Source organism: Chondrus crispus, genomic scaffold (genome assembly GCF_000350225.1).
Source record: "Chondrus crispus Stackhouse genomic scaffold, scaffold_79, whole genome shotgun sequence".
Lineage (NCBI taxonomy): Eukaryota > Rhodophyta > Florideophyceae > Gigartinales > Gigartinaceae > Chondrus > Chondrus crispus.
Genome location: NW_005178719.1, coordinates 123,003 through 134,414, shown reverse-complemented (window position 1 = coordinate 134,414; position 11,412 = coordinate 123,003). Strand labels below are relative to the sequence as shown.

Sequence of the window (11,412 nt, the reverse complement as noted above, 5' to 3'; positions counted from 1 at the left end):
GAGCTGATGTATGGAGTAAAGCCGCCCGCGCAACCCCAGACCGAACTGAACCAAATCCGGTGGGGCGGCGTTGAGGCGCGCAACTTCGAACTGTTAGCGACGCTCGCGCTCCGATCGACGAGGGCGGCTAAACAGTTGGAAAAGAGGAGCGAGAGAATGACGGTTGTGTCGCCACGCCAGTTCGACGTACACGATCAAGTTCTGGTCGCCCGAGGAACAGCCCTAGGAGGGTTACAGAAGTGGCCCCTAGGGGAGTCGAAGTACTACGGCCCATGCCGGGTAGTACGAGCCAAGCACCCGCGGTACACACTCGTGTCGCCGGGATTGCGCTACAGTCGACGGGATATACATGCAAGACGTTTAATCCCTTTTATTCAGAAACCCGCACATCTTATGTAGGTGTGATGCATTTTAATATTTCGCATGTACTAGATTGAAGGCGATTGAGATTGATTTCGTTTCTTATGCATGAACTATCAGTGTTTGCTGCTTGAAGAACCCCTACGCACGGCAATTACCTTGCCATGGGAGGGTTTGGGGCCACGATTTCCTCGGCGAACCTTTTTTGGATTTCCTCTCCCGGCCGGGACTCTGATTGGCGTCTCTATGCTGCCGGGTTGTTCGGCGCAAGAGACGCACATCATCGAAGTACTGGAACTTTGTCGGATCGGCGGCGGGACAGCACAAGCGAAGAGAAGTGTCCTTGAGCTGCATGGCGAAACGTTCTGCGCAATCGTAGATCAGCGCCGGTTCCGTCCGTGCGTCTATGCAGACGGCGTGTTGGAGATGGTTAACGTCGGTGATGCGAAGAACGTAGACACCCGCTTGCTCCCGCGGCAGACGAAGTAACCAGCTAAAAGCAGAGCTGCGCCACAGAGGGAGTCTGGAGCTGGATCTCCCTTGGATGAAAGCCCCCGGCGGTGGGGCCACATGATCAAGAGAAACTGTTCCGTGGTGATCTGCTCGGATTACCCTCTGAATGTGCGTAAAGTGGTGCACGCTCGGGAAATAGTCCATCTGACGCTCGAACGCGGCGACTCGGGCCGCTTCCGCCACCCATAGGCGGTCAACAGCACCGCGACCAACGACAAGGAACATAGCGTTGCAGACCGCAGACCGGATGCACAAGACGGTATTGTCTTGGAACGCTACGGTCCGGGACGTGCAAAGGTACCGGGAAGCGAGTGGGGAGACGTCGCGTGACATAGCAAAGTTCACTCGCTTCCTCTTCCCTCTATTCTGGCTACACCAATTGTCGATAGCCAGAATAGCGTCCATACGCGTTGAGCACTTCTTACCGAAGGAAGAGTTGAAGCCCCGGCGGGCGGTGCCGTTCGCAGAGGGCACGAGATCGAAGGTCATCGTGTAGAGAAGTATCATGTACTTCTCTGGACTCCCCTCTCCGACGGCGTAGTGGCAACCCTTGACCTCGCCGTTACCGCCATCAGAGCACCAGACAAATTCGACGACCCACTCTGGGTCATCGCAGCAGGTGTACTCCGTCCCGTCGCTGTGGCTCTCGGTGAGCCCCAGCCGGTAGCAGCGGTCGGAGGTGAACCATGCCTTGCGAGCGAGGCGGGCCGATACGAAGGCCAACACATGGGCCCCGAAGAGAAGCCGGGCCCCGGCGGCAGATACGGCCGCTACGACGGACGCCCGGTTGCCCACTTCCTTATATTTGATTCGGAAAGAACCATCTCCTACTTGGTACCGAAGCGCGGAGACGTCGGAACGTCCCGCGTGCTCCCAAAGGTCAGGGAGATGTTCGGCATTACTTGGGTCTTCGAAGTCGATGAAGGGGCAATTCACGCCATGAGACGCCCTTTCGGTGACGTCCTGGCCGTTCTCTCGCCACACGCCCGCTGAACGGCGGGCGGCCCTAGTGGCGATAGCGCGGCGTGGTACCTTCCCGCCGGTGGAAGCCCTCGCCGTTTGCTTGGTTCGAGCCATAGTGCGCACAGGGAGTACCGCCTGAAGGACCACAGAGCTCCCGTGCGCGGCTCGAGACGCTGTGCGTTTCCGAGAAGTCCCGAAACGGGAACGACTGGAAACGGAGCCTCAGGCGACGCGCAGAGCACGCGGCCTGAGTCCCAGACGACGATGGACGTCAGCGACCACAGTCCCGGGCGAGGCGGAGACCACGCGGCCCGAGGCTGACGCGAAGCTGACGTTGGGCAACCGGAATTCGGGCGACGCAGATGAAGCGCGGCTTGAAATTGACTGTTAGAAGTTCGACGGCGAGAGAGGCGCGAGGAGGCAGGGAGAGTGCAGTTCAGTGGCAAGGTGGAAAGACGGTGGCCGGGGGGGCCAGAGCGGTCACGCGAGGAAGCGGGGCCAGTATATTTACGTGCAGCGGCAGCCCCGTGGGCTGCCCTGAGGAGGGGGTCATGTGAGATAGTTTTAGGGAAATATTTGCATTTTACTGTAGAGGGAGATTTTATTCTGTAGTCCGAAATTTTATTTGAATTTTAGAGAAGCGCACGCGGACGGCCCGGCGGAATCCGGGCCGGATGCGTGGACGCTTCTGGAAGGAATTTCGTAGAAATAAAAGAGAGAGGGTGACGGGCGCTGCGGGGAAGGGGGGACGAGACTCGGCCGACCCTCACCACGAACGACACGCTCCCCAGAACCGCCACCCCCATTTCACCGACAACAATACGTCAAGAACCCAGAGCTCCTGCAGCGTATGCCACGGTAATTATATTAGTGGTCCCGTATAGTCAAACCTAACCTACCTGCCCCTTGTAGCAGGCTGACGTTTCATCCGAATTGTGTGCGCACAGTTCGGATTAACTGTAAGCGAGGTCCGGGTATCTATGCTACTGTAAGAGATATTTTGGGTACAGCAGACTGCGGAACCATAGTAGACTTATACAACGGCGACATCGTTCGCAGGTAAGCCCCATCGTATTGTCATCTCCACCTCCTTTCCTCTGGAAGACCCCGGAAGGATTACACCCCTGCACGGGCACACCTGGCGTTTTACGCGAGGGAACTTCTCACTGAGACAAAGATTAGCACCGGCAACGGAATGGTGCCGAACTGAAGTAGGGATGATGCAGACAGCAGGAGAATTACCGCAGCATGCCTAAACCTATGAGCAAACAGGGGATGTGGTGGTACTGTGGCTAGAAGTAGCTTGACATTGATTCACCCACCTCTGCAAAGTCCAAGGCTGTACCCTAAGTAATGCTCCGGGATAACTTGCTTCTTTCTTCTGGCGCCTGCATTAAGTCTCGATCCACTTCCCTGTTAGCTATCCCCCTTTTCCGCTCTCGCAACTCCTTCCGCTCGCCATTGCGCACGACGAGCGCCTAGCATTTGGCCTCACTCATCTGCTCTCTCACATAAATCCTTCCCTCCTGCCAGCCCCTAACCAACTCTCCCAATGTCTCACATCAAGGTTTAGCGCAGTTAGAGCCCGGAATACTATCTGACAGGCTACTGCCACCACAGCATCCTCTGCCGCGACTGTGTCATCCACTACTATGACATAGACGAGAAGAGGACAAAGTACAACAACTCGATATTGCGCACCTCTCTTTATGAATTCGAAGGCGCCTCGGAGCATAACGTGCACTCTGTGAAGTACGATGCGGCCGAGCGTGCGCGCATGTACGCGAGCGCGGACATCGTGCGCAGCGTAGAGCGCGCCTGGGGCACAGCCGCTTCCACCAACTTCTGGGACCGCAGATCTTATACGAACGGTGGAACATATGCAGCTGCCAGTGTTGAGAGCAATGCTGATAGTCATGATGGGAGAGGGTGACCGTCGTCTTTTTTCCTACAAGCTCGCTTGAACAAGCTATGCAAACACAACATGAAGAGGCGATACATCTAACGCTTGGTACGGACCGTTTATCATCAGCAGCTTCGTACACATTTGAAAGCCTCTTCAAGCAGCACTTTGATCCCTCGTAGCACTTTGCTCCCTCACGGCATTAAGCACCTACGTAGGACAAGTTCTCCCCAATCAGGTATCACTCTTAGAGGCTATAGCACAGCTTGCCGCGTTGCCAAAGACTGCCTCAGAAAGACTCAGATATTCCACGGCCCCACATCTGTAACCGGATAAATAACTGAAACACCTTGTAGGTGCTTAGTTTTTTCCGAAATTCATCTGTTTCATGAATCATCACTTGAAATCATGGAACGGATTCTATAAAGCTAAAAATGTTATTTCCAATCTGAGGTGTCGCCGTGTGTGGATGAGAGAGCCTAGGGGAGCTGTCATACATTCTAAAGTTCAAACTGTCTATCTCAGTGTTGTCTGAGACATGAGGCACTTCAATATTCTGTATAAAGAAGCATGCCATTCCTCTTCGAAAATTCCTAGATCTGGCTGATTCAACATAAATCGTCAATGAGATTCAGTCGTATGAAGTCTTTCAGAAGATATCGCAAAAGACTTGTCCAGTGCGAATCGTCATTTTTCACGTCTTTTGTAGCTGTTATTGTTGCGTCGAAAACAACTAAATCACGTCTTAGATGGCTGATCGGGACATGGAGGAAGAAAAGTCTGACAAGGTCGACTGAAGATTTCTACCTTTGAAAGCAATGAGCTGTTTAAAGGATTACTGTTAGTAATCCTCTGTGATTTTCTCACTGCATGAGGCAATTTTTGATGGTGGGTGGTCCTGCGTACTATGGGCTGCGGAAACAGGAGCTGAATAGGGTCAAGAGCTTGTTACTCGACTTCAGGATCTCTTGGAGGTGTAATGGCGGTAGCAGACCCACAGAGATGAAATTTCATCACATTATTGCGAAAGACACAACAACTTTTCCTATCTTTGGCGGACAATGCGCTTAAAACATGTCTTATTCCTACAAGCAAAAAATGGAATGCACAGGCACACGAAAACAGCCATTGGAATGACCCGTCTATACATAACGAAGGTCAATGTCGTTTTCAAGAAAACATAGTGGGTGGCGATGACTGGAAATTGTTTTTCTCGACCTACGAGTGTAGGGTTGGCGTCTGATATGAACAGCATAGGTTCAGTTTAAAAGAGTGTCTCTCAAGAGGGAGTAAACGGGCAAGGGTTCCGGTACAGGTACAAACAGTCGAAATGATGCGCGAGTTACAGAGATTCGATTGGAGCTTCATGATGAACTATTCGTCTCAAGAGACGATGGTATTTCGATATATCGGTTAGGGGCATGAGAAAAGAGAGGAACGAGAAGGTTACAATTTTGTATGATCAGCGTTTTTGTGCTTAATGAACAGTGTGGTAATCATGTAGTCGGCTTCAGTTTGTGTCTCGTATAATTTTTTTGCAAAAGCACAGCGCGAGAGGCATTTTTGATTCGGAGCATTCTACAGTGAACCCTCCCGATATGGATACGCTCGGTGGACGTAATCCGTATCCATTTGCGGAGGATATTCACATCCGGAGACCGTATCATAACGGTGTCACGGTGACCTGCATCTCTCAGAATTTCTGAGCTCTACTTAAAAAATGTATTTATCGTCGTCTGGACTGTGCAATTCCCCTTCTTGGTACGCAAACTGCGCTGCTGACGATTGATCACAACTCGAATTTCTGGAGAAATGTCGTCGCAATCCTCCAACAAAGACTTAACAATTGCTAATGCTTTCAATTGCTCGTTAATTGTGAACGATTCGCAGGTTTCACTGTCGTTTCTTTCCGCTCGATCCCTATCTTGATCCTCGCCATCCCTCATTTCCATAATCGTACTTGACACCACGTCCTCAACTGATACCATTGCCGTTACCTCATCTTCCTCTGAGGGATTTAAGAAATTTTCAATAGAGATCCTCGCCCGAGAGCCCATCAACTGCCCCACCATTCCTTCAATCTCCTCTACTGTACTCTTTCGACAATCTGCGTCAGTTGTCGTAGCTTCAGGCGGTATCTTCTCGTCCAAAAGCCCCGTATGTATCCAACAATTAAAAATTACATCCTTTGACATACTCTTCCAAATGCGCCGAACTTGAACCATGGCTTGCAGTTGATTGACATTGTAGATATTCTTTGCACCAGCATCTAAATTATCTAAAGCGCGTTCCATTTGCCACTTTCTGTATAAAACTTTCACACTTGCTATCACTCCGGCATCCATTGGCTATATTTTAGATGTAGTGTTTGCCGGCAAAAACTCCACAACCACTTGCTGAGGGACGGAATTGTACCATACTTTCCATGTGCGCTACAGTTGTCCAACAGAAGAATAACTTTTCGACCAGGCGTACTTGCAATGTAGAAGTTAAACTGCATTAGCCATTCAAAAAAAGAGCATGGCTGTCATCCAAGCCTTGCCGTTGTTATAGTAGTCGAACCCCAGTTGGTGCCCATATTTCTTTTTAAACAGACGAGGCCTCTCTGCTTTCCCGATGACCATTAAAGGAAACCGCTCAGAACCATCAGCATTCGCGCACGCGAGATATGTTAATCGCGTTTTATCTTTTTTACGACCACTCAGAGCACCACTCAGAGCACGCTCGGCAATGGTGCGGTCAGGTGCCATTCGATAAAAAAGCCCGAATTCATCAGCGTTCCATATGTCTCCGAAGGCGTAGTTTTTCAGTTTTTTCTGAAGTGCGGGCAGATGCTGTTGTACTGCCTCCATGTCTGCGTCCCCTGATTCCCCAAAGGACTTGTATGACCTCAGATTCCAACGCTTTTTAACTTTTGAAGCCACCCTTTGGAAAAATTGAGAGTAGTCTGCTGACCAGGAGGAAGGTTTTTGTTGAGCTGTGATTGAATGCGCTCCGCTTGCGTAGTTATAAGATGACCTGTGATGTTTACCCTATTTGCAAATTGGGCAGAGACCCAAGTTGCGACTGCGCGTTCGAGATGTGGGCTGGTAACTGACGCGGAGCGCTTGAACTTTTTTGTAGAGATATCGGGACGAAATCCATACTTTCCGTTGATGATGCGGGACATGAAAGCTTGAGCAGGAGGTTTGGAAAGGGAAAACTGTACTGAGGCCCACTTCGCAAGGGCGCTTTGTGACGTCTGCTCCTTGCTCTTTTTGCGCCGTTGGAACTCTGCACATATTTGTTGCTTTTGGGCGAGGTTAAGCTCAGAGCGCTTCATCGACGATTGTCGCTTGACGGGGGCAGATGGCTACGGTGCTGACAACACACAATGTTTGCGATCAGAGGAGATTTATTAGGGGAGGACCAACAGAAGCATATGCTAAAAAGATGTTTTTGTCGAGAATGATGATAATTGCGAAGCCTCAGATGGGGATTGGAATTTATTGAGCAGATTGTGAATGGATTGATCAAGAATGAACGGTTGTGGGGTAATATGTGCCTTGGCCGCTCAAAAGTAACCATAAAATACGTTTTAAGTAGGAGGGGTCTGTATGATATGCTTATTTCACATTGAACCCGATATCCAATTGAGGAATATTCCACAGACATTGTTTTTTGGTAAAAATTTGTAAGCTACGGAGTACGTCACTCGACTTTTTATCCGTTTACGGAGGATATCTATATGGAGAATGATCCTTATCGGGAGGGTTCACTGTAAAAGCCATGAGGTGGAAAAGAGGGATGTAAGCAATTTGGAGGGGTGGAAAAGAAGGCGTATTCGTCGAAATTCAAGAATCATTTCTAAACGCTCAACGGAACTTTAACGCTGCATGGATTATCTAGGCGTGTCGCGTGCGATTGCTACTATATTGTGAAAAGGTCATAGAGAGAAGGAATGTGTCGCCCTTATGAATAATATACCAGGCAGGTGCAACCGGTGAGTCTTATTGAGAGCGAAATGAAGATAATAGTGGAGGGCATTTACAGCATTTTCATCTGGCAGCAAAATTCAATTTGAAGTTGTTTAATATTGAGGTAACTCGCGAGGCAGTCGGATATTTGCGTGCCTCAATCTGCTACTAATTGTTTGCTGGGATATGTGGCTTAATTAAGAAATATTGCGCTAGGACTTGATAGCACTGGATGAGACGACATGTTGCTATAGTGGTGACTGCTGTATATGACTGAAGCATAAAGTACAACAACACACATGATTCTGGGACATGGCAAGAACATGGTTTATTGCTTCGTTCTATTCAGAGACTCTCAAAAATACAGGAACGGGCTCTCCAATACACGTATCCAACAATATACTATATTCGTCTCTTCGTCTCTAATTTTTACGAATTAAATCACACGTGTACACAGATTCCACCGTGCACACGTGCACCATCAGCGAAGCCACACATGAGCCACACCCCCATCTCGCAACAAGGGCATCCTCAGCATCCTCATCACCACTATCAACACGTCCAGTTTACATGTCCAACCCTTTCGCTCCCTGCGGCACCCCAACAAACTCCCGCAATGTCTCACATCATGGTGTGGCGCGGCGCTGGCCAGGAAGACGGTCTGACAGGCTTCTGGCACCACGGCATCCTGTGCCCGGACGGGTCTGTCATCCACTACTCTGGCATGAACGGGGTGAAGACGCTGCACAACGCTTCGATAATGCGCACCTCTCTCTCTGAGTTCGACGGCGCCTCAGGCCGTGCCGTGCACACGGTCACATACGATGCGGCCGAGCATGCGCGTGTGTACGCGCACGCGGATGTCGTGCGCCGCGCAGAGTCGCGCCTGGGGCACAGCCGCTACCACCTCCTCTTCGAGAACTGCGAGAGCTTTGCCAGGTGGTGCGTAGTCGGGAGCGAGGTCAGCTTTCAGGGACAGGGCGTCGTCATGGGCGCCGCCGCGGGCGTCGGGAGCCTCGTGTTTGGCGGAGGATTGCTCGGCGCCGCGCTTACGTTCGTCGTCGTGCACAAGTTCTGGGACCGCAGAGCGAATACGAGCAGTGGAAGGGAGTCAGCTGCTAATTTCGATAGCGATGCGGATAGTCACGATGGGAGAGGATGACTGCCGTCTTTTTTTTTCCCCGCAAGCCCGCTTGGACAAGCTATGCAACTTCAGTACGGCGTATCGAGACATCTAACACTTAGTACTGCCGGTTTGTCAACAGCAGTTTCGTACACAGTTGACATACCGCCACTGAGCCTCGCATCCAGTGAGCTGACAATAGTTGACAGCCTCTTCAAGCTGCACTTTGATCCCTCGCCGCACTTTGCTCCCTCACAGCTCTAAGCACCCACGTCGGACAACTCCTATCCAATCAGGGGTTATCCCTCGAGGCCATGGCACTGCTTGCCGCGTTGCCAAAGACTGTTACAGAAAGACCCAGATATTCCACAGCCCGACATCTGCAGCCGCAAAAGCAAGTCGAGCCATACGCGAACACGGACTGCTTGCTTGCAGTATCCACTGAAAAAAAGGGTAAGGAAGCTTCAAGCTGCCACTCTCAACATGTGCCTGTACGGACAGCGTATGTGGATAACAAACGCAAGGTAAGTCGCCAGGGCGGCTGTGGTCCGCCATATAAAATACAAAAACACTCTTTCCCACACCTTCCCCTTCACGACTCCGTTCCAATGCGACACTGCGTCGAAAGCGCGTCGTCCAAAAAGCTGTGCAAAACCCTTAAATAGTGCGGAGCACGATTAACATCATTATGCCCTCTGTCAGGAAACCTGACGAACTGAACCTTATCATTCCCCGCCCCCCTTGCAGCTTGATACAGCTTCTCTCCCTGCTCCACGCCAATCATAGCATCTCTCTCGCCGTGCAAAATCAACAGGGGCATGGAGACGTGCCCAATTTTCGCGATAGAGTCCAGCTTCTCCTTAAGACAGAACCGAAAAAATGCCGGCATGTGCGGCAGGACGCGGAATGGACTGGCAATGGGGTGAGTGAGCGCGGCGTCGATGAGCGAAGCCGGGGGTGCGTCAAGAATAACAGCGCGGGGCCTGCGGGCGGGCGGCGGGGAGCGACTCAAGTTTGCGGCGAGGTCTACGGCGGCAAAAGTGCCTAGTGACTGTCCGTACACGATGACGTCTGTCTCGGGTGCGACGCGCGCGTGGACCCACTGGAAGACGGCGGCGGCGTCGTCGTTGAGCTGCTGCTCCGACGGGCGGCCGGACGAGTCGCCGAAGCCCGAGTAGTCGAAGGTGATAACGTGGGCGCGCAGGTGGGCGGCCAGGAACTTGATCGAGTCGACGCGCTTGGTCGGGCACGAGCGCGTGCCGGAGTTCCCGTGGAAGAAGATGACGACGCGCTGGCGCGGGCGGGAGAGGAGCGTGTCGAAGTGGGCGGGGGAGCCGTCGACGAAGGGCGGGCCCGGCGGGAGGAGGTGCCAGCCGCGTAGATGGTTGTGGGAGACGACGCGAGCGGAGGAGGCGAGGCGGTAGGGCTCGAGGGTGTGCAGAGGGTAGAAGAAGGGCGGGCGCAACCAGTGCAGGTAGATTAGGTAGGTTTGCACGCGGTGCGAGAAGGTGAGCAGGAGGAAGATGAGGAAGTAGAGGCAGATGAAGGCGAGGAGGAAGGTCCTTATGCGGGGGAGAAAGGGAGCAGGGGAGGACGAGGCGATGTCGGTGCTGGTGATGGGAGTCATGGCGAGCAGGAGATGTTGAGGCAGCGGCATGGAGGTGGAGGAAGGGGAATGGGCATTACGAGCAGAGCTTGGTTCGGGGGAAATGGATGAAGGTGGAGATTGTGCAGGTCTCCTTGGTCGGGCGGAAGGGCTCTGAACATCGATAGCGTTGGCTTATGAAACGTGTACACGATGTATTTTGATACACCTGTACACGCGTCAACATGTTGTACACGTACGAACATGTTATAGAGGAAAACACGTGGCATTCTAATGATAACGTATGACACGTGGAACCGGTCAACACGTGCCGACTCTGCCGAGAATCCGAGTTAAAAGATCTATGATCTATTGTTGAGTTAATGCCGAGACAGAATGAGTTTAAGGTCTGGTGCTCCTTAAATTTAAATAATTGCGGTCACCCCAAGACTGACACAACCACGTGCGCGGACGAAAGGTCGAGGCTTCTACACAAGTTACTGCCATTAGTGTCAGCAAAAAATTAGTGTAAGAACAAATATAGAGTAGGTGACTCTACATGTCGTGTCCCTGAAATTTCCGAAGTACAAATTAGTGTCATCCTCTGAAGGACACGACAACAACCAGGGAGATCATTGATATTTCTAGGTGTTAGAGCGTCTCCACCCGTGCTTTCCAAATCACACAGGGTGCAAATTTCCTACTGCTGCGATTGGCTATCGCCAGCCGGCCAAATTTAATCTTTGAACCTCTCCAAAAATTAGTCCATTATTTTTTGGAATGGATATGGCTCCGGCGGTACCCTTCCCGACTGGTGTACTCCAATTTTTGCCTGCCTCTGTCGCGGAACTCGAGAGAAACTGCACAACGTGCGTGGCGATCGGTACAATCCAAAGCTGGAATAGCACGTACGATAGCTGCGCTACGGGAAAAGGTGGTTGGGGAAAAAAGGGGGTAGTTTATTCAACTCGAGGAAGGGCTACGGCTGCGACCTTGGCGTGGCAATGAG

The 11,412-nt window shown here is 51.6% G+C and overlaps 2 protein-coding genes; one reads left to right on the top strand and one right to left on the bottom strand.

The window, feature by feature from the left end:
- Positions 1–501: 501 nt before the first annotated feature.
- CHC_T00007570001 (hypothetical protein) lies at positions 502–1,950 on the bottom strand. The gene has a single exon (XM_005711227.1). It carries the CDS (start codon positions 1,948–1,950, stop codon positions 502–504), a length of 1,449 nt encoding a protein of 482 aa, XP_005711284.1.
- A 6,241-nt stretch (positions 1,951–8,191) lies between these two features.
- On the top strand, positions 8,192–9,399 carry CHC_T00007569001 (hypothetical protein). XM_005711226.1 is given in 2 exon segments: positions 8,192–8,857; positions 8,858–9,399. 1 exon segment carries the CDS (start codon positions 8,192–8,194, stop codon positions 8,855–8,857), a length of 666 nt encoding a protein of 221 aa, XP_005711283.1. The 3' UTR covers positions 8,858–9,399.
- The last annotated feature ends 2,013 nt before the right edge of the window (positions 9,400–11,412 follow it).

What these genes read in the sequence shown, in the direction of transcription:
- CHC_T00007570001 (XM_005711227.1), bottom strand. Translation starts at nt 1,950, where the DNA reads ATGGCTCGAACCAAGCAAACGGCGAGGGCTTCCACCGGCGGGAAGGTA.
- CHC_T00007569001 (XM_005711226.1), top strand. Translation starts at nt 8,192, where the DNA reads ATGAGCCACACCCCCATCTCGCAACAAGGGCATCCTCAGCATCCTCAT.